Raw genomic sequence first — 26,941 nt, forward strand, 5'->3', positions numbered from 1 at the left:
ACTCTGCCGTGGGTTAATTTGCCTCGTGATGTGAATGGAAGTGTTTTAAGACCAACTTGGACAGGTTTTGGAGCAACTGGTCTAGTGGAAGGTGTCCCCGTCCATGACAGGGGTGGAATGAGATGATCTTTAATGTCCCTTTCAGCCCAAACCGCTCTAGGATTCTGTGTTTCTGTGAATACCCTGTTAGTGCATCTCACCAGGAGGCACTTTCTGGGATCAAATATTTAGGAATATTGCTGCCTGCCCTTTACCCAGGGGCTGTTGCTGTCCCACACGCTCCTGGTACAGCCAGCAGTGGAGTACAGCATTATGTGGTTCACAGGGAATTAAATCTCCCATTGCTTGTGTGTGTAAAATATTCATGGATGGGATGGGACTCTGAAGTGCATTAATGAGGACAGCGCAATAATGGCAAAGGATTTGTCACACAAATTGACTTTTATTGAGGCTCCAGCGATTACACCTGGAGCAGCAGAACTAGACCAAATCCGTGGGTTGTAATGGGGTGAGGAGACCTAGAAAGCAGAAATACAGAAAAGGAAACAGGGCAGGCAGGGAAGGGCAGGTTTGTTCCTTACGTAACAGAGGAGTTTGCTGTTGGTGACAGCGGTGCACTGTGGGATTACACAGGCAGAGCTGAGTGAAAAACAGGGAAAGGAAAAATCCGACCGCCCTTAGATTAAACACTCCACTCAGTAAGAGGGTGAGGAACTGCAGCTCGGAGAAGACAACGCAAGCAGCGAGTGAGGGTGTGAGGTCAGACAGCAAACAACCTCTCCGAGCCTGGGGACAGGCACATGAGGAAACCAGAGAGCCACGTGTGTGCAGGTGGCTGAGTCAGACGTCACTGAGAGGTGCAGCTACACACCACAGGAAAAGTCCCAGCACCGTGTCCGGGGAGCTTCCTGCGACGTGGAGGCAGAACTGAGAACTGGATGGCAGCAAAATGGGACTCAGAGCCATCAGGGAGACAGGGATGAAACTGGGGGTGGGTATTTGAGTTTGGGTTGAGCAGCAGGAAGATGTTGACAGCTGGTGATGTGGCAGGACTTGTGATTTATAGGAAAAATCTTCCCTGTGAGGGTGGGGAGGCCCTAGCACAGGGTGTCCAGAGAAGTTGTAGCTGCCTCATCCCTGGAAGTGTTCAGGGCCAGGTTGGACAGGGCTTGGAGCAACCTGGGATAGTGGAAGGTGTCCCTGCCCATGGCAGTGGGCTTGAAGCAAGATGATCTTTAAGGTTCCTTCCAACCCAGTGCATTCTGTGATTCTATATTATTTTGTGCCACCTCATGCAGTTCCCTGTGCTGTATACCATCCTCACCCTCTCTCCCTCTCTTTAGAGCTCCCTGACTTTCCTGGCTGTGAGATGTATCAGCATCTATCAAAGCAGTATTTTGAAATAGTTCCTCTTATGCTGCTGTGGGAAATTATTCACATGGTATCACTTATTGATACTGAACGGGGTTTTTTTGGCAGATGCAGGCCAGGAGGAGATGGTGAGTGACATGAACCTCTTTCCTCTGCAGTGTCCATGCTTTGAACTGAAGGATTAGAGGTGACAACAGGCTCTTTGTAATTTCATCCTGTCACTTTGAATCACACCGGGACCCTTATCAGCAGATCCTTTTTTCAGACAACACACGGCATATTACCCTCAATGGCATTTCCTTTTCAAAACAGCATTCTGTGCTTTGATCAATGTGTAAAGGACAGATGAGAGTTGGGTGCAGTCTGATTTGATCTACCAGCCTGGGATATGAGAAAAAGGAAGGCATTTGCATAATACATCGCTCTGGTTACAGGAGTCAGGGGCTGGTGTGGTCTACAAACATTCTAGATACAGAAGTGGTAATATTTATGAGGGCAACCTTGAAACCAGATTAGAGAGACACATAATCCCGGTAGGTTTCATATACTGAAGTCTCCAAATTTAAACTGAACAAAAGGTTCAGTTCTTTGCACAGTCTGTTAGTGACCAGCAGCCACTAAAAGGGTGTGTAAAATTCTCAGTTCTGAGGAAAGGTGCCATCTGAAACTAACTGGGACTTGGATTTGGTTCACTTCTAGTTCACAGCCCTGGCCTGGATTTGAAAGAGCCATTAACCTGGCCTTTGCAAGCTCTCCCTGTGTTCTGTATAAATAAGCTTTGGATATCCTTAGCTCAAACCCCTCCAGGGCCCATCAAGAGGCATTTACTTCTCCTTCCCCCTGCAGTGTGTCAGCTCCTGCCACGTGTCCAGCGATAAGGGGATCTGGAGGTGAAATGCCGTGATGGGCATCCTACAGAGAAGCTCAAGATGGGCAGCACAGCCTGAAACAGGTGCAGCACAGCAGAGGGTTTGGGCTGTCCCCAAGCAGGGCAGGCAGGAGGAGAACCCAATAATCTGGAGTTCTCACTGTCCTGAGGGGGTTTTGCCACCCAGATACAGCTGTGTCTGCGTTGGAGTAAGAAAGAAGAGCTGTGAATAGCTCCTGGGTCCCAGTGGGGTGTGCAGGAGCTGTGCCCATGGTCAGCGCTTGGAAACAGGCACGGGGCCATGGGAATCCACGGGAATTCATCCCTGCAGGAAGTTCTCATCCATATATAGCACTTCCTTCCCTGGCAGCGGCTGCATGCGGTGCCATTCTCCCATGGCACTGCTGGAGAGGAACTGGGAGCAGTGGGCAGAGGGGTCAGGGCTTCCCAGGAGATCCTCTCTCACATCCTGCGTGATGAGGGCTGGGACACGGGACCTTTCTAGCAAACATCTTCACACCTGTTTTGCTGTGTTGAAGTCGGAAGTTAAAAACCTAAGTGAGTGTTCTGATCCTCTCTGAACAGGGCTGGGAGGAACCTTGGGGCATTGCTTGGGCTGGCTCCTGCCCCAAAACAGGATCAGTACTATTGAAAACTTTCCATACAAAGCATGTTTACTGTTTTTTTTAAATTTTTTAAAGCCTCAGATTTAAAAGTGGAGAGTCCTCACTCTCCTTAAACAACCTTTTTTAGGATTTCACCATTTTTAACCCTAGAAAATGTCCCTGAATTGTTCTTGTTACAGTGTTGAGCTGGCAATAATTTGTTTTCGTCCCTACTGTTAAAAGAAATGTATTCCCTTTCTGTTTGTAGCAGCCTTTTATGTATTTGGAAATGGTTATTGTGTCCCCACAGCCCTGCAGAGACTTTCCCCAGGCTAAACACAGATAGGTCCTGCAGTCCTGCAAATCCTGGAACAGCCCGGGCTGTTCCCAAGTCCCCACTGGAATCTCTCCCCCAGGCCTCACCTTTCTCAAAACACAGTACCTGTGGATTTTTATATGCCCCAATGGGATGTTTGCCTGTTTCACAGCGGCATCACCAATTGACTCTTTGATCCACTCTACACCAGATCTTTATCTGTAGAAGGCCTGGCTAGCCAGCAGGCTCCTATCTTGAATTGCCACGGATCATTATCACATTTGTCTGCATGGACTTGCACCCTACATATTGCCAATCCTTTTTCCATTTTGTTGAGGTCATTCTGACTTTGAATCCTGGCCTCCAGAGTGCTCATGGCTCTTCCCAGACAGGTCCCACTTGCCAGAGACATAAGCATAATTTTTATTCCTGGATTTGGGTCGTTAATAATAATTTATGAGTGCTTGCAGGACCAGGGCTCGGGTGGGATGGGAGAATCACAGAGTCACTACGTTTGGGAAAGACCTCCAAGATCACCAAGTCCAGCCACTGACCCAGCACTGTGCACCATGAAGCAAGCGTCCCCAAGTGCCACATCTGCATGGTTTTTGAACATTTCTGGGAATGGTGATTCCACCATTTCTCTGGGTAGTCTGGTCCAATGCCTGATCACCCTTTGGGTGAAGAAATTTTTCCCAATATCCAATCTACCCACCCACACCTTGGATAAGTTGAGGGTATTTCCTGTTGTCCTATCTCTTGTTACATGGGAGAAAAGGCTGACCCTCACCTGGACACGATCTCCTTCTGGGTGTAGAGTAATAGAGCTCCCCCTGAGCCTCCTTTTCTCCAGGCTGAGCCTCCCCAGCCTCTCCAGACCCTTTCCCAGCGCCGCCGCCCTTCTCTGGACACGCTCCAGGCCCTCAATGCCTTTCTTGTCGTGAGGGGCCCCAAACCGAATGCACTTTTCAAGGTGTGACCTCACCAGTGCCCAGCACACAGGGACGATCGCTGCCCTGGTCCTGCTGGCCACACTATTGCTGATCCAATCCAGGATGCCCTTGGCCTTCTTGGCCAGCGTGGGAGACAAATAATGGATGTTCTGCCGGGGGCCACCGTGGCGCGGTCCCGGCGCTGTCTGGGGTTTAGCGGAGCGGCCAGAGAGGGGAAGGGAGCGGTGCGGGGACAGCGCGGGGCCGGCGCGGCCGCAGCGCCTTTGTCCGCGGGCGGGCGGGCGGGCGGGAGGGCGGCGGCGCGGTGCGGGCCCATGTGGCCGCAGTGCCGCCCGCCGGCGGGCTGGGCCGGAGCATGTGCAGCTGCGGCAGCACCTGGCAAGGAGCCGCAGCGCCGGGGATGTGAACCAGGCGGGGAGGAAGGCCCTTGACTCATCAGATAAATCCAGCCCCGCACGGCGAGCGAAGGCGGAGGAGGCGCGGCGGCGAGCCGGGGAGGATGGCGGGGGACAGCGAGCAGCGGCTGGAGGAGCAGGGGCAGCCCAGCGGCGGGGAGCCCTTCCTCATCGGGGTCAGCGGCGGCACGGCCAGCGGCAAGGTGCGGGGGTCGGCGGGGGGAGCTGTGAGGGGCGGCCGCCCCAGGCCGGGCGCGGTGGCCACATGGCAGCGCGGCGGGTCCGAGCGGCCGCCCCGCCACGTGCGCGGCTCCGCGGCCGGGCCGCGGGCTCGGGGCGGGCGCTGGGGATGCGGCCGGGGCCGGGCTCGCTGCTTGCCCGGGGAAGGATGAGCCGGCGGAGGGAGCGCGCCCGCCGAGGCCTCTGCTCGGGTGGCGGATGGAATCCCGCGGACACGTGGAGGGGGGTGCGGGGTGGGATTTACTCGCTCCTTTTCTCCGGCCGGGACCTTGTGTCCCTCTGTGTCCGCGGGGAGAGGGGTCCAGCCGCGGGAAGAGCTGGGGGCTGCGCGGAGCAAGGGTGGCCCCAGCTCGGCCGGGGTAGAGGCGGCATCTCCCCTCCGGAATCTTTCCTGTGGCTGTGGTCAGCGACTCCCCCGTTCCCCTTCACCTGCACCGAGCCCAGGCACTGCCCGCCCTGAAAAGCACCTCGGGGGCGATGCGATTTTTCTTTAATTTCCCCCCCACCCCCAATAGTGTGGGTCGTTCATGGGGGGTGCCCTTCTCTGCCCAACTTTAGGGTAGCAGGAGCGGGAATTCTGCAGCAAATGCTGACTCACAGCGGCAGAACGACCTCCTGGCTGCTGTGCCGGGAGGGGCTGGCCCTTGGTAGGGGGAGCGGAGCGGGGCGAGGGCTGCGGGGACGGGGCAGCCGCCCGAGGGGCAATGCGGGTGTTCCCGGCAGGCTGCTACACCCAAAACTGCAGCACTGCACGGCAGCCTCACGGCTTTTCGGCGTTTTATTTTCCTTGTTTCATACAATGTGTCCGTCTGAATTTGTTTAACCTCGCCAGGTCACTTTCTTTCTTCATAGGAAAAGAAGATTGCTTCTTTTTTTCCGCCTTATTTAGGGGCAGTAAAAGCAGCTCCGCAGCTCATCAGCGCTGCTGTGCAGGGCAGCGCATTCTGCCTGTATTTTGGAATGGATGAATAGATTTGGAAGTAGCTATACCTGTGAAATATTTCTTGCTGAGGAAAGTGAATGTGGGCTGGCACAGGAGGAGGATGAGCCTTAAATATCCGGGCTGATCCGTATTTGGAGGGGGATCCCTCCTTCTCTTGAAGGCATAACCCAACTGCTGTACCTCAGCCCAGTGTTTTAAGCATGTGTCTCTGAGTAACCTATTGATTCCTGGACCGATGTTGCTGCTGCAAGGGGGAAAAATCCAGCTGTAACAGGGGAGGGATGGCGAGAGAGGATGCAATCTCCTCCGGTGGGAACCAAAGCTGGATTGTTCTTGCAGTACAGCTCCTGGTGACTCAAACACGCTGGGTTTGTCTGTTCTCTGATGCGTGGGTCTGCCTCTCTGTAGTTGTCCCAATAACATCGTGTCTGGCACTGCTGAACTGTTATGTCTCCTGAACACTGTGTCTCAGGCCCACAAGGTAAAAAGCAGTGATTACAGTACAATGCACCACAGTGGTGCTCAACTTCAAAGTGAAAATGCTCAGGAGCAGCAGGCTGCCTTAGGAAAAAAATAGGGAAATGGTCCTTTCTAGTAAGGGAGATGTACTAACTGGCTTTTCCTGTCTCTCAGCTTTGATTTCCCCCGCTCCAGTGACTGCTGAAATCCTCAGTGCAGTGTTGCCCGTTGAAGGGAATCCAGCAGACCACTACAAAATTGGTGGGAAAAGGCTGCAAGAAATATGCTGGCATAAAACCCCAAGCAACAGGAAAAAAAAAAGGACCTGGGACTTGTGCCCACAGCCCCTCAGGTTCACATTTGGTGCAGCTGCAAGGCAGGGATGTGGGGGGCTGTCCCTCACCTGTGTCCCTGACTGGTGGCAGTGCTGGGTGCTGCAGCACTCTGCGGTGGGGCTGATGTGGTTTGCTGAGCTCAGGGCTTGCCTGCAGCCGAAATCCAGCCCAGGGGCTACAGGGCTTGATGTCCTGGCTCTGGGTGAAAAGTGAGTGCTAGCAGGAAAGTGAAGCACGCACCTTTCCCACTGGGAAAGTGACAAATCCATCCGACTCGCCTTGACACCAGTTGGGGGTTGTTGTCACAACACACCCCTTTGGCAGCACACCAGCCCAAAGATAACACAGGGAATTTTGCCTTGCAAGGCCCTCTGCAGCTCCTCCCACTGCTGCTTTTGGGTCTGACCTGGGGATAATAGGGCCTATAATAGGCTCTGCAGTCCCCTCCATCCCTCTTGGTGTACCAGCAGGGTCAGGCTGTGGAAGGATGGGATTGTGTTTTGTAGCTTGCCATGACTTGTGTGACTTTGTGGTGTGGTGCCCTGGGGAAGCTGGTGTTGGAAGCTGCCGGCCTTCCCAAAGAGCTGGGGATTGTTTGGCTGGTGTGCCTTAAATCCCTGAGAACTCAAGTTCAAAGGCTGAGTGCTCTTCCCTAGTGAGCAAAAGAGGCTTGAGCAACTCTGGCCACTCAAATAGGGGTAGAACCCTGAGTGCTTTCCTGCTTTTTGGCTTTGGAAAGAAAGCTGGACTGTGTTGGGAGCAAAACTGGGGAGCCGTGGAGGTCCTGGGCAGTCTGGGATGCTGCAGCCTCTGTGAGGGCAGTGCAAGCTGCACAGTGGCTGTTTTGAGTCAACTCAGCTGGGACAGGCTCTTCACAAAAAAAAGAGCTGTCCCCTGAAATCCAAGCATTGTGCAGTCTGGACAAAGCATGCTGTGGTTTCCTGGGGTGGAGATGACTTGGCATTAAGACCCCCATCCTGTGTCAAACCTGAAGAGGCCTCATTCCCTCAGAGCGATTCCCAAGGCTGGCTGTTGCATTTTCTCTGTGTTCTGCTAGAGTTCTCGTTTCCCTCTTACACCCATGTCCTTTGTGCTAACAGCTTCTTCCCTTGCTCCTGCAAGAGATTCCCGTGTACCACGGACTCTGCAGCGTACAAGGCAGGCAGCCAGGCTGCGGGCTGGAGGAAAGTTCAGCAAAAACTGACTGCTGAGATGAGCTGGGAACTGTTGGGATACCTCCTTAAGCTCTTTCTGTGTCCTCACTTTAGCTGAGCTGCTGGGACCATGCATCTCTGCAGCATCTGGTGCTGGGGTGGGGAGAGCTCTTTGAGCTCAGGCTGGAGCATTAATTGTTGTCCCCATGTGAAGTGAGGTGCTGATTGCTGCCTGCCTTCCAACAGGAGCCTGTAAGAAAAGACAGATTTATGAAAGGCTTTGCTTTGCTTGGCTGCTCATCGCTCAAATTATAGTGAGGGCTGAGTATGGGTGCCACTGCAGCCCTGTAGTTACATCATTTGGGTCTTGAGTTAGTACATCAAGTTCCCAATGTCTGTTTGAACATGCAGCCTCAGAGTTTCCAGCCTGCAGAGCACCAAGATTGCAGCCTGTGTTCAGCCAGGTGTGCTCTTCACTTACTCCACCAGCACTTGGGACACTGGGAAGGCTGGCTGAGGCTGGAAGAGTGAGCCAGCCAGGAGGCTGGAATTGCCCAGCCAGGTGGGACAGCCGGTGTTGGCCTCCAGGGATGGAGTGGTCCGAGCTGCATGAGGCAGTTCCATCTCTGCATGGAACCTCTTTTGTGACAGAGCTCAGCCCTCTACCGCAGCAAGGGCTGAGGTCCCCCACGGCAGCCTGGGGGTCACTGCCACAGTGTCACCACCTGGATGGCTGGCAGAGAAGCCCAGGGCAGATCCAGGAATGACTCCCCCATGGGGAGGGGGGACTAACAGGAATTGCAGCAGCCCTGTGCCGGTTCAGCACCATTTCCTGGTGACGTTCGTTTGTGGCTGGCAGGAGCCCTGCATCACAAGGTCTGACTAGTTAAACACTGGTGTCAACGTGTGCTAGAGACTCGTCAAACTTTCTAGTAGAACGTTGTTCTGTGCCAGCCCTGATCAGACTGATCCACAGGACGTTTTGATGGGTCAGCCCTTTCCTGTTACTGATGGAATATGTGCTCATTATGGAGCCTGCTTACCACAGTCCCATGGGCTCAGCCAGCTCTGGGCTATGGAGTTTGCAGCAGGGGCTGGAGAAAAATATCCTGTGCCTAAAACCAGAGGATTGGGAGGGATTGTGTTAGAGGGTTTGTTTTCCTCCCTGCATGTAATCTGTGTTTAGAGCCTCTGTGTGTGCCTGTTTATACTCCAGCTGGGGATTGCTGATCACATGCACGGTGTCCCAGGGCGAGTGAATAGAGACCTGGCTATCCCACTCCTGCTCTGGTTGGCCTGTGGCTCACAAAGGGAAAGGCAGGATGGTGAACCTGCCTGGGAATGCTCTGGGTGGAGGCCCAGGCTTTTGGTTCAAGAATAGTAAGTTTCCAGTCCTAGTTTTGCCACATGTATGTGCTCCCATTAGGACTGGAAAGGATGGTGTGGGTCATGAACTGGCTGTCTGCAGTCACAGGCATTTGATAGATGCTCTGGGACCCTTCCCAATTTGCTGTCTGTTCTGTGTGTCATCCCAGTCCAAGCACTTCCTGGTACTTTTTAATTACCACAACCTTCAGGAAGAGAACAACATCTGTAGCTTGTGTGCTGCTGGAGATAAGGGCAGCACGCTAGAGAGGACAGCAGAGAAATTAAACAAATAATTGCAGTGGCTCCTTATGTTTGATCTGAGGGAAAATCCTGTCAGAGCACAAAACTGGAGGCTGTTTCACCCACAAAGGTGTGATGAGGACACCCCAGCCAGGCTGCTGCAGATGCAGAGCCATCGCTAGCTCCTGCCAAGCCAGCTCACAATCAGATCCTACAGGAAGGGCGTTAATGGCAGTGGTGTCCCTGGAGATAACCTCTGGGCTCCTCTGCCTGGTGGGATGTGACTGCTGCAGGCTGCCCTTGCTCCTGCTTGTGCTGTGGGCCAAGGGCATTGCTCTCTTGGGGAGGAACTGTCCTCGTGAGCAGCAGCTTGGCTCACGGTGAGCAGCCTGCGGTGGTGGCAGGAGGCTGTGCCTCTCTTTCCACACTTTTGGCACAACCCTTTTCCCCCTCCTGAGGGATCTGGCAGATTTATCCCTTGATCTGGCTATAAGCCCCTTTTGCTAGGTGTCTCATCTAGAGTCCCTGGGAATACGGGAGATCCTCCCTGCGGCTGGAGTGGGAACTTGAACATCCCTCTGCAGTGGCGGGTTCCTTGGGGATGGACAGACTGCTGTCTGCATGTGGGTTTAGTATATCCACCTGCACAAAGGCTTAGGAGTTCCTGCTAGCCCAGGACAGATCTTGCCTTCCTGGGGCTGGAGGCATCAGCTGTGTCCTTCTCCACTTCTAACCCTGCCCTCACCACTTCTGGTGGTGGTTCCTGGTGGGTGACTGTGGCACTGTCCATCAGTTTTCTCCTTAATACTTATTGGAAGCTGTAATTCACTGATCAGAGCTACCCAAGAGGGATTGTGGGATAATCTGCATAATAATGTCAGGGAATTAGTCAGCTCCTGAAGAATATCTGAGCAGCTGGCTATAGGCCACAAGTGAAAGTGAATTAAATATGTAATTAATATATTCCAAATAAATGTCAGGGGTAGGCCTCCAAACACCTGTCTGTTGAGTTTCTTCCCCTGTGTGCCACCTCTCTCCTTTTGGGAAAATATGTTGGATTTCTTCCCCAGTTTCCCTCTGCATCTTCCCAGCAGAATAAAGCTGTGCTTCTTCCTTGAACACTGGCTGTTTGTGTGCTTGGCTCAGGGGAGGAGTCCTGCAAGGGGAGCTGCAGCTGCTTCTGCTCAGGAAGAACCTCTTGGAGCTCTCGCTCGCGCGGTGCCGTGCTGATACCTTCCCCTCCAGGAGCTGTGAGGTGTGGGTTGGTTTGCAGAGCGTTCCCAGGAGAGCACAAAGCCTGGGGGAGTGCAGCTCTGGGGGTTTGCTCCAACCTGGAGCTGAGTGGCCTTCGCTGTGGTGTGTGGGAAGTCGTGACCGATGGCAGGAGCCAGGGTCCCTCCCCGCCCACGGGCTTGGAAAGTCCTGCTTCAGTTCCATGTGGCTACCATGGGAAAGGTCTGCTTGGCAACCACAGGGGCTCAGAGCCTGCTGGGTCCTGGCTATATTTAGTTTTAACCAAGTTCTGGAGGAGTGGAAGGCTTTTGCTTGAGAAGGCATCCTGTTGCTGGGAGTTTGCTGCGGCTGAATCACCGGCGGCGTTCGCTTTGGCAAGGTGTGCGTGGATGAGGTGGATATGGAGAAGGGGATGAGCAGGGACAAGGAGCTCTGGCATAGCTCTCATGTTCCTGAAGCAGATGAGTTGTGTCATGTAAGGCATAGCTAGGGATGGGCCTCAAACCCTCCAGCTTGTGTGCTGGGATCACATCACCTTTCTCAAGCCATCCCCTGCACTCCTGGGCTTCTTGGAGAAGAAGCAATTGTTTCTTCCCTGGGAGAAGCAGTTTGGAATTGGCAAAAGAAGGACTCTTGAGCCCAGGCTGTCCCTTCAAGTAGGTGCTAAGTGCATGTTGTCAGCATGTGTCCCCTGCATCCACACTGGTGCACACTGGCACAGTACTTTGGAGTCATGCTCTGTTCTTGCCCTTACTGGGCGTCTGTGGGTCACCTCAAAACCTGGCTCTGCTGATTTCCAGTTATTGATGGATCTTTTCACAGTCACACGTGTATGCTGTGCTGCTTTGGGGGAAAAGGGTTTAAGCAGGGAATATGTCATTTATTTGTGGGGATGCTTCCTGAGGCTGGGAGTTTCTGTTCCCATTGTGTGTGGGAGTTTCCAAGCTCTGTGGTTTTGGTTTTTCTTCCTCCTTAACAGTGAGTGTTTATCAACCGAGGGGAAAAACTACATGTCCAGCTGTAGGAGTTCAGATTAGCATCAGGGACTGCCCTTCATGAGACATTGCTGTTCCTGTCACAAATGATAGCAACAAAAGGGAAAACCTCCTCTTGAGCCTTGCTGAGGTTCCCTACTGAGGAAAGCTGAACACAGCCCTGGGATGGACTAAGGCCAGCTGAACATGCCCTGTCCCCATGTCCTGCTGCACTTAATGCAGGTGGAGTAAGTGAGCAGTGCCTGCCCCACACCTGCAGGACCAAGGTGACAAGTGTGCCTCTCCCCACAGCCAGGAGGTGACATCCCTGCTCACCCAGGGAGTATGGTATGCTGAAACCCATCTCGGTCCTGGGAGCAGGATGTCCTTGTGGTTGTCTTTCTCCACCACTTCTGCCAGCTCTCCAGAGCCCACCAGGGGAAGGGGAAGGGTCTACAGTGTCTGCCAGGTTGCTTTTTTCCAAGAGGCACCATCCACCCCGATGCCCTGGATGGCAAATGCAGCTGGGATACAATCTGTTCCTCGTCTGGAAACCTGGAGGGAGGACGTGTTCCTGTCTCCAGCTGCTTTGGGGTATTTTCTCCTTGGGCTTTTCTCACTATCAGGTGTCTCAGATTGTGAGGTGTGGAGCTAGAGGGTGATTTTCAGAGCTGGTGGAGGTTCTTCTTCTCCAGCTTCCAGAATCCATAGAAAAAAGATGAGTGTGCAGAAGGAAGACTGGCACCATTTGTCTGATGCTCTCAAATGATTTTTATTGCCAATACACATTCTGAAGTCCATGGGGAGAGAGCGAATGCAAATCCATGTGTCGCTTTCACTGATGCAAAGGAAAAGAGTCCTGCTCCCTCCCTTGTGCTGGCAAAAGCAGTTTCTGGTGCAGATCCACATGGAACTTGTGGGTCTGAGGATCTGTCTGGGTGGCTGTGCTGAAAGGTGGTTTATTCCTAGTGGTAAAGGGCCTGGGAAGTTTGGTGTTCTCAGCAGCTGTAGCCAAAGCTGAGCCCTGCTGTGCTGTGTCCTGTCACTGCACGGGCAAGCAGTGATGTCTGGGGGAGGAAAAGTGGAAGAGAGGCACTGAGCACACCCCGGTTTTGCAAATGGGATACAGCTGGATAAGCAGTAGTGCTGAGGCAGGCCAGAGAAGGATTTGGGGAGTGGGAAAACAGAGGAGAGAGGGCTTTGGCTTTGTCTGCGTGTGTGGAAGGGCAAATGACTGGCATGGACTTGCAGGGCTTTGTTCTGGGTGGGAGCAGCTTGCTGCAGGGCAGGGCTGCCAGCGTGGCTTGGGAAACATTACCTGCCTGCTGGGAGAGGCAGAAGAAGAAGGTGGGATGCTCAGGAGACTCTATCCCTGACCCAAAACCCAAACTGGTGCCCAGGGCCACCCTGACTGCTGTGGCTCAGCTGGAGCCGGTTCTCTCCGCAGCAGAGCTGTGTGTGAGCCTGTCCAGCCAGGCTGGGGATGACTCACAGCCCAGTCAGATGGTCACATCCAAGTCAGGTCAGCCTGGCCTGGAGGGAAGAGATGGTCTCTGGGGATGGGAATGCTGTCAAATCTTCCAGCTTCTCAGGCAAACAACCTTGCCCTCTGCCTGCCGGGGTGACCTCCTCTGCCAGGCATGCGTTCCCCTCCCTGTTCCCTCTCACCAGTGCTTTCTTCAGCTCTGCAGCTGGAGGTTGCCAGCCAGGTATGGAGCAGATGGTTGAGCCATCCGAGAGGTGGGAGCATGGAAAGAGCCACTGGCAGGCTGGGGTAGGCAGGTTGGGGCAAGCACGCTGCTCTTTGCAAGGCACCGGGCTCAGCAGAGCGCTTGTGCTGACCGGGGCCGGGAGCAGCTCGGCTGGGCACCCACAGCCAGTGTGATTCCCTGGAGTGGGAGCAGCTCCCTTTGGCACCGGGAGCAGCTGCTGTGCCCCAGGCAGTGGTTGCCATGGGGCAGGAGCAGAGCCCTCCCCAGCCAGCCTGGCCTTGGCTCTCCCTGGCTGGGGCAGCGCTGGCTGCCAGGCACTGGTGCAGTCACCACCAGAGCGTTGCACCAAGGACTCCCATGACTAAGGAGAAGGGACTGCAGCAGGTTTAGGGATTTGTCCCCAGAGCTGTGCCCGGGGTTGTGTCACGATGGTGGCCACGCAGCCGGTGCCAGCCCAGCCGGTGCCAGCCGCCCTCTCCCGGCCTGCTCCGTGTGGAGTGCGAGGTGCCCGCTCCCCGTGCCAGCAGCCAGGGCCACGTGGCTCCTCAGCTGCTGACTCCACAGTGCCCTGAGCCTCCTGTGCCAGCAGGCACCAGGATGTGCTGCCTCCTCCCAGCCCTGGCAGCTGGGGCAGAGATCCCTAATAAAGTCCCACGGGCTCTCTTCCTCGCATCTTCCCATCCTGGGCTTTGTTTGCTCTCTCCCTCTGAGGACTCTCTGGTGCTCTGGTGGGGTTTCTGGGCTGGAGCAGAGCTGGGGGAGACAAGACTGCTTTCTCAGGGAGGAGGCTCAGCCCTAGTGCCCTATGGGGAGCTGCCTGGCAGGCTGGAGTGCCTGGGGCCCCTGGGCATGTGGCTGAACCCAGGCAGACTGTTTTTCTGCTGCCCAGAATAGGAACTGTGGGCAGGCTATAGGGGCGGAGGAGAGGGTGGCAGGCAGCAAACTTGATGCTGCTGTCACACTGAAGAGTACCATGGTGATGCCTCTGGAGCACTTTTCCCTCAGTGGCTGTGGGAAAACCACAGACTCCTGGCTGGAGGTGCAGCAAGCAGGCAGGGATGTTACTTGGGGACATCCTCCCTGTGCAGCTTAGCTTGCTGCTGATGTTCTTCCTTTGCTATTCCTTTCCCAGTCATCAGTGTGCTCCAAGATCGTCCAGCTGCTGGGCCAGAACGAGGTGGACTATCGCCAGAAGCAGGTGGTGATCGTGAGCCAGGACAGCTTCTACCGAGTCCTCACCTCGGAGCAGAAATCCAAAGCACTCAAAGGCCAGTTCAATTTTGACCACCCAGGTGAATGCAGAACAGCACTGGGGCTCTGCCATGCACTGTGAGGAGAGGGCTGGAGTGGGACCCCCAGCTACAGCAGCAAAGAGCCTGCATGGACACTGGGGTTCTGAATCCTCACGGGGCAGGAGTGGGTGGCTTAGTGAAGTTCTTGTGGAGCTGGGTGCATCGCTGGCAGGGCGGCTGGGACCACCTGGGTGTTGTCTCCCGCATCTCTCTTGGGAAAGAAATGGGGTTGAGTGTTTGGGATGACAAAGAGCAGGTTATAAACCCTCAAACTCTTTAAGACACTCCTCTTCCTGCAAAGACATCCTCCAGTTTGAACAAGGTTTTCATAGAATTGCAGAATCATCGAATAGTCTGGGTTAAAAGGGACCTTAAAGGTTGTCTTGTTCCAATGCCCTTCACCTAGAGCAGGCTGCAAAGGAACAGATTGGTTTTTGGTGCAGCTGAGTCAGGCCCAGAGAGATCTGGCCTGGCAGAGTCCCTGGAGCCAGCAGCTCCATGTCCCTGCTCCAAGAAGGGAACCAGCTGTGCAGCTGCTCTGCAAGCCCTTCCACTGAGGAGCCCTGCCCTGTTACTACAACAGGGGCTCTTTGAACCATCTCCCAGCTCGGTGGGGAAATTCCAGAGCTGCTGTCCCCTCGTCCCCACGAGGACAATGGGCAGAGGCAGTGAGCACTGAGCAAACAGAGCACTGTCTGTCTGGCAGCTCAGTGCTGGAACACTGCTCCAGTCTCTCTCCGAGGGCTGGAGCCCTGGAGGAGATGCCTTCCTGCGCCTGAGCTGTCAGCACTGCTGGACAAGGACTGTATTGATCTCTGCAGGCACTTCCCAGGCTGGTGCAGAGCCACAGAGCCCCGTGGCTCTGGCAGAGCTGGGCCTTGCCTCATCCCTGGGGAGGTGCAGGGCTTTCCTCCCGAGCCTGTGTGTCTGTCTGTCCCCAGCTCGAGGTGCCAAGGACTGTGCCTTGGGCAAAGCTCAGCATCTGGTGGGTGGGAGAGGTTGCAAAGCTGCCTCGGGTAACGTTTCCTCTCTCCTCAGATGCCTTTGACAACGAGCTGATCGTGAAAACGCTCAAAGAGATCACGGAAGGGAAGACGGTCCAGATTCCTGTCTATGACTTTGTCTCCCACTCCAGGTCTAACAGCCGCTCCCGCCTCGCCGTGCCTCCGCTAACGTCCTGCCCTCCCCAAACTCCTGCCCTCTGCTCCTCGGGTGCCTAACCTGCCAGCACAAAGCTTCCATCCTAACTCCTCCAGCCCCGGGTTTCAGCATCCCAGGCACATACAGGCACGGGCTGAGGGTCTGGAAAGCTGCGTAGCCATCCAGCAGCACCCAGGCATCGGTGCCGGGGGATTGTGACCTCCCTTCTCTTCCCCTATCCACACCTCCTCTCCCCATGAATTCAGTGTTTGCAGCTTTAACAAGTACTCCAGCCTCAAGCACCCTGGCAGTGCCAGGAAAGGAGGAGGACAACAGTTCTTGCTCCTGTAACTCTCCCCTTGCATGTGTTCAGCTTGTTTTTGCATGCCTGTGTTGGTCGTGGATGGTGTGGCTCTGCTCTGTCTCCCACAAAAGCACTGGGGAAGTGCTTCCTGCTTCCCAGGGAAGCAGAGCTGGCCGTGCAGGTTCCCGTGCTGAGGCTTTCCTGGGCTTTCTGGCTTAGCACATAACCCTTGTGAGCAGCAGCTGGCCAAGACAGGGAGAGAGGGGCTAGTGTGCTTCCCGCTTTGCTGTTTATCCTTCCAGGAAGCGTACGTATGCCTTGGATTCCCTCCACGGCGGTGGGGTAGGTCTGCCCTCTCCTCGGTCGCCCCCCTGGTGCAGCAGTGGTGTCCCAGGGTTGGAGCAGTGCTTAGGAGCACCGCTGCTTTCCCCCCCCACACCTCTCTTTTTGTTCCCCACCCTCCCCCAGCAGGCTTTGACTGTGCTTCCCCTGCCAGGAAAGAGGAGACGGTGACCGTGTACCCTGCTGATGTGGTGCTCTTCGAAGGCATTCTGGCCTTCTACAGCCAGGAGGTGCGGGACCTCTTCCGCATGAAGCTCTTCGTGGACACGGACGCGGACACCCGGCTGTCCCGCAGAGGTGAGGCGGGGACAGAAATCCCCCTGAACTGACCCGGGCAGCTGGTCACAGAGGCAGGTGACAGTCACCAGAGCAGAACTGGAGCTGGCACGAAGCTGCAGAGAGCTGGGGAGCTTTTCCTCCGCAGTGCAGAGTGTCACTAGGGCAGCTTGTGGCAGCGGGAGAGCGCCCGCGTCTCTCGGGATTCAGTGGGATTTTTGCTGCCTTGGCTGGGATTCCGCCTTTGATGACTGCTGAGCGTGCCGTGTCCTCGCATGGCCCCGTGGCACCAGCCCAGTGCCAGCAGCTGAGCAGCAGCTGCTGCCAGTCAGCAGATGCCAGCAGGGAAGGGTGCAGTGGGAAGGGAGAGCATCTGGACAGCTCAGACAGAAGGCAGTGCCCGATGGACCCACTCAGGACCTGGTCCGAGGATGGCGTGCGGGCCAAGGTGTCCACTGTGGGTTCTACGTTTGTGGAGCCTTTGTGTGGTACCTGGCATTGGGGTGATGGTTTTGGGAGCCCTAGGAACCAGAGTGTCCCTCTCTAGGACTCCCCATGTCCTGGCTTGGCTGTGGGAGGGGCACCCACGCTGCAGGGCCTGCATGACTTGAGATGCCCTTCATTTCTAAGCAGCCTTGAGGTCACTGATGCAGCATCTCTCCTGGGTGATAAAAACCATTTAGGGACTCTTGGGGCAGAATTCACTTCTGTCTGAACTATTCCTACCCCTGCCTGGTTCTGACAGGCTGCACAGGGTGCCTGGGGATGCAGAAGATGACTTAGAGGAGCAGTCCCTTCCAGAGCTCTGCGCTGTGACGAGGGGAGCGTGTCTCAGTGCGTCAGTCTGGGACTGTTGTGTGCATGGGACTGTTCTGCTCTGCAGTGGAGCTGGTCTTGCCTGCCCTCCTGCTGTCAGACACATACAGAGCCTCCTCAGCTGCTGGGATGTCATCAGCACCGATTAACATCTCCTTTTTTTACAAATCCCTCTTGACCCTGCCCACTGCTCTTGCATGACTCATCCAGGGAGGTGACAGCACAGTTCTTTTTCGCAGGGAGATGTATTAGCAGGTCACAGATATGTACTTGCAGCATCCCAAAATGTGAGCCCTAATCCCTTAAACTGTGCTGTGCTGGACCTCAGGGTCACACCCAGCCATGGGGTAGGACTTTGTCATGGTGTGACCTCAGCCAGCAGCTCAGCCCCACACAGCTCTGTGCTCAACCTCCCCTGGTGGGAGAGAATCAGAAGGGTAAGAGTGAGAAAACTTGTGGGCTGAGACAAAGAGACTTTAATAAGTAAAGCAAAAGCCACAAGGCAAGTAAAGTGAGGAATTTGTCACCACGTCCCGTGGGCAGGCAGGTGTTCAGCCATCCCCAGGAAAGCAGGATTCTAGTGTGATGTGGGAAGACAAACGCCATCAGTTCAAATGTCTCGCCTTCCTCCTTCTTCCCCCAGCTTTATATCATCATGTATATGGTGTGGAACATCCTTTGGGTCAGTCAGGGTCAGCTGTCCCAGCTGTGTCCCCTCCCACCCCGTGGGGTGGGGTGGGGTGGGGAGCAGCAAAGGCCTTGGATCCGTGTAAGCACTGCTCAGCAATAACAAAAACATCCCTGTGTTATCTACACTGTTTTCAGCACAAATCCAAAACACAGCCCCACACCAGCCACTGTGAAGGAAGTTAACTCTATCCCAACCAAAACCACCATATTCTCCACCCCTTATTCCAAACCACTTAAATCATGCTCAGGTCCCACACTCTCCAGTCCTTTCTGATTCCCCGCCTTTGGTGTAACACACATTTATCAATCCCCTATTTTATGGACCACCCCTGTAAGAGATCTAAGTGTCCACTGAGTTAATTTAGTTCCTGCCTTTGGGCTCCATCTGTCCCAGTGGTCATGCAGGACAGGGAAAGGTGGTGTGTACTGTGGAGTGATTGGGTCACTGCTGTACTCACAGTGTTTCTTGTAAAGTTTGTACTTCTCCCACCCACCATCAATCACTTGCAAAAGGGCAGCTTTGCTGATGGAGGTGCTGCTGTCTCCTAGTTATTGCAGCTCATTGTTCTCCTGGTAGGAATCTGGCCATTTTCCTGCCATCAGCAGTGGATAGGACCACTGCAGCATCAAATCTGTTTATTGTATGTCTGCCTGTCATTTCTGGGAAAGGAGAGCCTGTGTGAGAGGTGCCAAAGGTATAATCACGTCCCTGGAACGTAGCTGGAGGCAACTCACAGCAAAAGTTGGGATCTTGTGTTGTGACGTGGCCCTGAGTCATCTTTCTGTCCCACAAGTCCTAAAGGGTTGCAGGAATTGGGTTCTCAGCTGGGCAGCAGCAGGAAAAGGGGTTCCTGGAAGTGCAGCTGACAGCTCAGTTAATCAGTAGTGCTGGGGTTCAGTATGTGTAACTCACGCTGTCCCCATCTCAGCACCTGTCCCCAGAAATTCTGCTAGCAGAGTGCAAGGGGCAAGGTCTGCCAGGTACCTCAAACAGAGATCTGTGGGGATCAGGGACCTAATTCTGGTTAAGGTCTCTCACTGCCCTGTCCTTGGCTAGTTTCCCTAAAAAAAGAGACCAGGTCCAGTGTCACATGCATGTTTTTGGTCCAGTTTGAGTTTGGACCTGCTGGCTTCAAAGGTTGCCGATCTGTCCTTGGGATATTTGCCTGCCCTGCCAGCAATCCCTCTGGTCAGGCTGTTTGGTCTTAGCCTGGGCTGCTGGGGTCTGCTGCTTTGGGGCCAGGTACAAGACAGCAGGTGTTTGACTTGTGTTTGTGTGGGGGGTGATTGTCCTGCTCTGGTGTGTCCTGGGAAGAGGCAGCAGAGCTTTGCCCTGTCAGGACCAGCCCTTGCACAGCTCACAGGCCTCCTGCACCCCAACAAATAAGCTGTGGGACCTGAGAAACAAAAGTGTTCTATTTTCCCTGCCTCTTTTTCTGTACTGTTCAAGCTGGAGCTGACTCCTGCTCTCTGGAGAAGCTGGCTAGAGCAGCATGGTTCCTGGAGCAGGCAGGGAGCTGGCACCCATCCTGCTGCCAGCCCTTTTCCCCCGTCACTTCCCCCATGCTGGGCTGTGAAAGGCCACTCTGTGAAGCTGCTGGCCATGGGGACAGTGCCAGAGCAGCAGTGTCCTGGCCCTGAGAGCACGCAGGCAGTGGCTGCCGAGCAGGTCACACAGGCTGGCAGGGCAGTGCTGTGCCTTGGCTCCGCCTGGGACACGAGAGAAGGCTCATTCCAAACCCAGTGCCAGGCACTCACATGCTGGGGAAAAGCCAGCAGCCTCCTGTTGACAGCCAAGAGCCGTCTGCTCGGCCACAGGGCTGCTTTGGCTCTTCCCTGCAGGTTGAATTCCTGCTGAGCTGGGGCACTTGTCCATGCTGAAGTGGCTTCAGACTGGGGATGGCACTGGCCCAAACAGCTCATGCAAACAGGGTGAAAGGCCTGAGTGGCTGAACAAGCAGAAGGCCAGTTTGCTCTCCTGCCTTCTGAGCTGACCTGCCCCAAGCACCCCCTCAGCCTCTGGTTCTAGGGACACTGCAAGGAGCCTGGCAGAGCTGTGCAGGTGGGGGACTTTTACTCTCCTCACCTCTGCAGATCTGAGTTAAGCTGTACTTTAATGTGTGTGTGCAGCTGAACCCCACTGCTTTTCTATTCTTTGGGCACCTCTGCACTGGGATAACTGAGAGAATGATGCCCACTCAGGCAGGACAGAGTGACAGGAGGGAGGCAAAGCCTGAGGCTGGGAGCACTCGGGACTGGGCTGGCACTAGTTACAGCTGGAATGTGCATGCAGAGCTGAGAAGGGCAGGAGGCCAAGAAAAGCCCTTGGTCAGGTCAGCCAGCCATTGGCTCCCAGGAGAACTTGGAAGCAGGATAAAAGCATGGAGCTGGGCTGGGATGTGCTCAGACACATGGACAGCAGCTTCCAGGAGGAGATCTCAGGCAAAATATCCGGGTGGCTGGCCAAAGGCTGTACTTACTGAAGGGAAAGGGGGGTGGAGAGGTTTGTGCCTTAGCTCCTGACTGTGCCTTACACCTTCCCCTCAGTGCTACGAGACATCAGTGAGCGAGGCAGGGACCTGGAGCAGATCCTATCTCAGTACATCACCTTCGTCAAGCCTGCCTTCGAGGAGTTCTGCTTGCCGGTGAGTCAGGGGAGTGGCACCCACGTGAAACAGGAGCACTTTGTGCCCAGAGCTCAGATCAGCCTCCTGTGCCTTGCTCCCCCTCTGCAGGCTCTGGCCAAGGAGGGGGTGCCAGTGCTGGCCAGGGCAGGGTGTGATGGGGACTGTTTATACAGCCACTGCCTTCCTGGTGAGATCACCCTTCCCTTTGGGAAGGCAGCATGGCCAGAGGAATCTCTCCCTATGCAAGGGCTGACAAACCACTGGGCAGCTCAGCCTGGGAGGGAAGATCCTGGGCTGTATTTAGCTGGGGAATGAGAGGTCACTGCCCCCAGGCAGCGTTTGCTGCGTCTGCCTCCTCTTTTGGGCTGTCCTGCCTGCCCTTTTCACCCTGTGGTGCTGCTGGCTTTGTGCTTGGGAGAGCAGGGAAGCTTCTTCCTTCTCTCTGTGCAATGGGATGTGGCCTTGCAGGTTGCATTTCCTGGCTGGTGAGTGGCCAGGGGTGACAAGGGCTGCCTGGAGAAAGGAGGCTCCTTTGGGAGCTGATGACAGAGGCAAGGCTCCCTGGCAGACAGGGGCTGTGTGGGGGAATTTACTGCAGTCCTGCAGACTTGCATGGAAATAGCATCTTTGCAGGATGAGCCATTGTACACCTTTCCTGGCTCCCATGGAGGAACCTGTGCCTTGGTTCTCAAGGCTTTTCAAGCAGATGTGGTAGTTACATGAGGATTTTTTTTTTTTTTTTTTTTTTTTGAGACAGCAGAGTCCTGAAAACTGGGAACTGCTGGCCAGCGCCACAGGCAGGAATTAAACTGTGCTTCCCACCTTAAGAGCATCCCTATGTCTATCTGTCTGGTCAGCTCAGCCCCTTACCTTAAGAGGGACTGATTCTGTGCTACAAGATCTTTTCTGGTTCTTGCACAGCTCCCTGTTTTCAGTCTCACTCAGCTCACTCAGCTATGGCTCTGGGGACCAGTTCTAAAGCCCAGAAGGGCTTTTCCCCAAGAGGCAGGTCTGACTTGCAAGGCTCCTCTCCTTGCAAGTCCCCAGGAAGATAAATCCACAGTTCTTTAAAGCAGCAGGTGTTGCATCAGGCTCTTCTGATGAAGAGTCTGTAGGAGAATGAAGCATTAAACAAGAAGGGCACAAAACTGCCTTGTTTCTATCCACAGCTTTGCGGTGGTCTGCTCCCACTTCCAGCCTGGTGTTGGCTCAACTGCAGAGCAACTGCAGGCTCAGCACCCACTGTTGCTGTTATTTGACTCCTAAAGCAGCTCTGGGCCAAGTGGTCCAGTGCTGAAACAGTCCAGCCTATCCTGGTGATTTTTGATATGTCTGGAAGCACTTGGAGGTGTCAGGTGACACCCATCACCCCAGCTGGCTTGCTGGGGCTTGGCTGTCAGCTGTAAAACTGACACAGACAGGGAGGAAACTGACACTGGCACCTGCAGGTGAAACTGGTGTCCTGAATCACACCTTCTTTGCCAGCCATGGGGTGGAGAATTCTCCCCGTTTCGCAGGCAGATCTCTGGGCTGTGCCCAGGCACGCCAGCTCGTGCTCTTGGAGCAAGTCTGGAGTGGATTCAGGGAGAACAATGTTCCCAAGAGCATCTGCTGGAGTCGTGTGATTATGAGGCTCCTTAATTGCAGGTTTTGTTTAGGGTGCTTCTTACTGGCTTCTGTATGAGCTCATGAAAATGGAGACAGGGCACAAAGCGTGGCCCTTGAAGCACAGAGCAGAACACAAATAAGAGCATCCAAAACGTATTATCAGCAGTGACATACCTCCCAGTGGGGCTGGGCTGGGCAAGGAGCTGCCCCAGGGAGCAGGGACGATGCCTCAGCCCAGGGTCTCTCCACTTTCTCTGTAACACAGTGCTCTCTCTCCTCCCAGACCAAGAAATACGCTGACGTGATCATTCCCAGAGGAGCAGATAATGAAGGTAAGCTCCCAGACGCTGCTGTTCTGCCCTGGCAGCCAGCTTTGGCCTATTGCTGTTGCAGTGGAGTTAGGCTGGAGGTAGCAGGACCTGACACAGAGGGGACTTAGGCCGCTGCCACCCGAGACAGTGCTGCTGCCACAGGTGTGCCAAGATGAGTCTGTTCCCTTTGTTCCTTCTTGGAGCATTAGTGACTGGGGGTCTGAGTTCCTCTGATGCCCACAGGCCAGCTCTTGGTTCATCCCACACAAAAGGCAACGTGCAGCTGGGTCAGCCAGCTCTCCATCTGGCTGGAATCAGCCTGGCTTGAGGGATCAGGCCCCAGGGCGGGGATAGCAGAGGGAGGGACAGCAGGGGCACAGCCCTGCCTGGGCTCTGCTTGATCTGCAGCCATCCTAACGCCGTCTCTCCCCCTTTTTTCGCTCGCAGTGGCCATAAACCTGATAGTGCAGCACATCCAGGACATTCTTAACGGAGGACTCAGCAAACGCCAGAGCAACGGGTACCTGAATGGCTACACTCCCCCGCGCCAGAGGCAGCCCTCAGAGTCCAGCAGCCGGCCCCACTGACCCGGGCAGAGGCGCGAGGCCGCGGCCGGGCCGCCACGGCCCCTCTGTACATACTGTCCACTCATTCCCCCCTTATCTATTTAAGAAACCAGACGGAGACGAATGCCTTTAATTTTGTATGTTCGAATTGCCGAATGAGAAGCAGCCGGTTGGCTCGGGAGCCCGGACCACCCTCAGCTCCCGGCCTCGCTCGATAACTCCTCCAGCACGGAACCGGCTATAAACCTCTATAAATATAGAATTGCTCTATTTTTGTGTAAATGCAGAATAACGTAAAATTACTTGCCGTAAGGTATTTGCCAGGCTCGGTGTTGCTGGGAGGGACTGGGAAAGGGGGTCCTGGGTTGGTGTCAGGATCTTCACCTCAAAAGCGCTAAGGAAGGAAAAACTGTGGTTCCCCATCCTGGGGAAGGGCGGTGGCAGCTTGAGTGTGGCCTGAGTGTTACACCTGGGCTGCGTTTGTCTCTTCCTACCATTGCTGTTCAGGTCCAAGCAGCCTGGTTTTGGCTGGCAGGTGCTGCACAATGCCTCTGGCAGCTGGGAGAATGATGTGGAGTATCTCCCCCTGACTCTCTGCAGCTCCAAGTCTCAGCCTTTCAACAGCATCTCGTTCTGTGCCTGACACCCCTTCCCACCACAGCTGTGGGGCTGCTGGGTATGTGGCCATATAAACCTGGCCTTTCTAGCAGTCTCAGTGCCTGGCTTGTGTGGGGGCAGCACGTGGATACCTTCAGCCCCTCTGGAGCTTGGTGGCTGTGTCTGGTGGCAGAGCTGACCCTGGGCTGACCTGCCTGGAGGTTGGCTTGAAGGTCAGAGGTGTGTCTCATTCCTTACTTGGATGGGTTTTGCTCTTGTATGGGGGATTTTGAGGTTTATGAGGTATGGTTAAAGGACAACCAGCCTCTTCTAGAAGAAAGGGGCAATAGCTGATAAAAGGCAACTGCTGAGCTGCCTTTCTGAAGGGCTCAGCAGTGTGGTGGTCCCTGGGCTGCCTTGCATCCCCGTGTGGGACATCCACAGGTCCCATCTGGGTAGTGTGAAACTGGGTGCCCAGTGGTCCTCTGCTCCCTGTTTTCAGAGCATGCTCTTGCCTGTCCTGTGTCACTGTCCCTGCAGTCTTTGTCCCAAGGCAGTGCCCTCCCTTGCCCAGGGTGAGGGTTAGTCTCCCCTAACCTGGTGGTGCTACAACAGCTACGGCCAGAGGGGCCTGGTGGGCTTGTACTGCAGATTTAGGGATGCCTGGAGAGGCCCCTGCAAGGTAGGGCAGGTTTGGCTGGGGCAGGGGCTTGGTGGGAGCCAATGGAGGGGGTTTGGTGGGATGGTAGCCAGCAAAGATCCTTTGGCCAGTGCTGCTAAGACTGACTTGCCCTACCAAACCCAAAATTTCACAGGCATCCCACAAAGCTTGGAGCAGAGACCCTTAGCCTTGCTCCCTTGTGGTTTTTACATTTTTCTTTTTAATTTTATTTTTTTTCTTTCCAGAGCATTGGTTTTGCTCTGTGGTAAAGAGTTTAATGGATCATGTTCCATTGCTCTCCAGCCTGATGTGAGCTGGGACAAGCTTTGGTCTGGAGAGAAAACAAGAAAGGAAACACCTCCCCCCAGTGACTGCTGCTGGGGCAGACTCATTCCTTCATGCTCTGTGATGAGGCAGCCTTTTATCCCTTTTCCTGTCTCCCAACACTCCTCCAGACACGCCAGCTTTGCCACGAGCAAGGGCTGGCACTGCCTGATTCTGTGTAGGTAAGAGGGACCAAAGCCCTGCAGAACTGGTGAGGCTTCTCAGGGCTCATGGAGAAGACAAGATAAAACACTGGCCTCCTCTCCCCAGTGAATAAAGACAGAATAAATGGATGCTGGTGTTGTCTCCTGTTTGGTGCTGGATGGTGCTGGCTACAGTCCCTGGATAGAAGCAGACTTGGCCAACCTAGTCTTAGTTCTGCAAGTTTAAGCCAGACCTGGAGCAAAGCTGCTGGCACAGATCAGTCCTTTGGTGAAGAAGGAGACAGCAGCTCTGGCTTTTGGCTGGTCCCCCCTCAGTGTAAGATAAAAAACTCACTGTGAGGCCCAAAAAACTCACCTGACAAGGCTTTTAAAAGGGCTTATGGTTCTTGATGTGCTCTGCATTAGATGCACAGGAGAAACACTGACAAGTTACTCCTGACTGGTCAAAACAACCAAAAAGACCTTACTGGCAAATTTAGAAAATCAAATAACTTTGGGAAAAGGTTTAGAGCAGCACACACTCAACGTAAAACACAGAGCATTAAATTGGCCTATTCAACTTTAAACCCATGCAATTTTAAATTATTCATTAATTATAAGAAGAGGGAATTAGAGGAGGACGAAAGCAAGAAAAAGTAGAGAAAAGGACACATCTCTAGGACACCTCTCCTAGATTCCAGACATGTTTAATTTGATAAAACTCCAAGAGGAGCACTGTGCTCACCTCGAGTTCAGCTTTAGCTATTCCTTAGCCTTCCTGGGCCCTTGCCCAGATGGGTTTTCCAGTCATTTGGCCACTCAGGAGCTTGGTTAGGGCTCCGGGGCAGGTGTGGAGCATTGCCTCTGGTGTGGCAGGGATTGGCAGCCACTGCAGGGCTGGGATACAGATTCTAGGATGGATATGCAGAGCAGGGCATTACCTCACCAGGGCAAGGCTGTCCTGCCCCTTCCCTCACACACATGCACCCCAAAGTGTCTCAAGACATCAAGCTGTCACACTCACACAGCAAGTCCTGGTGCACCTGTGGTTTGGGGTGCTGTTGTGAGACCTCTCTGCTCTCAGAACAGCAGAGGTGGACAAGCTCAGCCCTTCCCAGTAAGTATCTTCAATTAATTAATTAATGACAGTCATCAAAAGACCTCACAGGCCAAGTGGCATTAGCACCAGCAGGGTGCCAGGCAAAGGGAGACTGCTTTTAGCAAAGGGATAGATCAGTTTGTGGCAAAACACTTGATGTCAGCATGGATGCAAGAAGGGGAAGTCGGGCTTAAACAACCTGATAACCCTCTGAAGAAATGACTGGCTTGGTGGGTGAGGGAAGAGCAGGGCATGTTGTCTGCTTGGCTTGAGTCAGGCTTTTGATAGGATCTCCTGTAATGTCCTTGCACTGTTGATGTATGGGCTGGATAAACCCAGAGGTGGAAAACTGGAAATTTGACTGAAAGACTGGACCCAGACTGTGGTGATCAGTGGTATGAGGTCTGGTGGAAGGTGTGACTAGGTCCAGCCCATCTGACATCTTCACTGAAGATCTGCATGATGGAGAAATGGGCTGATAGAAACATCTTGATGTTCAGCAAAGGGAATTGCAAAGTCCTGCACTTGGGGAAGAATGATCCCACTTGCCAGTACATGCTGGGACATTTGGAATGCACAGAGAAGGCTGTGAGGGTCCTGCTTGTCCAGGAGCCAGACAGCAGAGGGCTAATGGTATCCTGGGCTGCTTTAGGGGAAGTGTTGGGTTAGGGTGATCCTTCCCCTCTGCTCAGCTGAATGCTGTGTCCAGTTCTGGGCTCTCCAGTACAGGAGCTACTGGTGAGAGTCCATTGAAGGGTCATGAAGATGAAGGGATTGGAAGATCTCTCCTGTGGGGAAAGATGGAGAGATGTGGGATTGTTCAGACTGGAGGAGGCTGAGGGGGAATCCTCTTAATGTATATGAATAGCGGGAGGGAGGGTGAAAAGACAGCCAGTGGTTGGACATGGACACAACCTGAAAAAGAAGAGGTTCCCTCTGAACATCAGGAAACATCTGCTGGGAGAGTAAGGGAGCACTG

The 26,941-nt window shown here is 54.3% G+C and overlaps 1 protein-coding gene across 1 annotated transcript; it reads left to right on the forward strand.

Annotated features, from left to right (window-relative positions):
- Positions 1–4,471: 4,471 nt before the first annotated feature.
- Positions 4,472–25,013, forward strand: UCK2 (uridine-cytidine kinase 2). Its single transcript, XM_005528686.3, has 7 exons — positions 4,472–4,711; positions 14,299–14,458; positions 15,497–15,593; positions 16,399–16,541; positions 20,574–20,671; positions 22,545–22,593; positions 23,020–25,013. The coding sequence occupies exons 1-7, from the start codon at positions 4,613–4,615 to the stop codon at positions 23,157–23,159; spliced, it is 786 nt and encodes a 261-aa protein (XP_005528743.1). The 5' UTR covers positions 4,472–4,612; the 3' UTR covers positions 23,160–25,013.
- The last annotated feature ends 1,928 nt before the right edge of the window (positions 25,014–26,941 follow it).

Source organism: Pseudopodoces humilis, chromosome 10 (assembly GCF_049639895.1).
Source record: "Pseudopodoces humilis isolate 2021_Gansu_Grassland_sample_001 chromosome 10, ASM4963989v1, whole genome shotgun sequence".
Lineage (NCBI taxonomy): Eukaryota > Metazoa > Chordata > Aves > Passeriformes > Paridae > Pseudopodoces > Pseudopodoces humilis.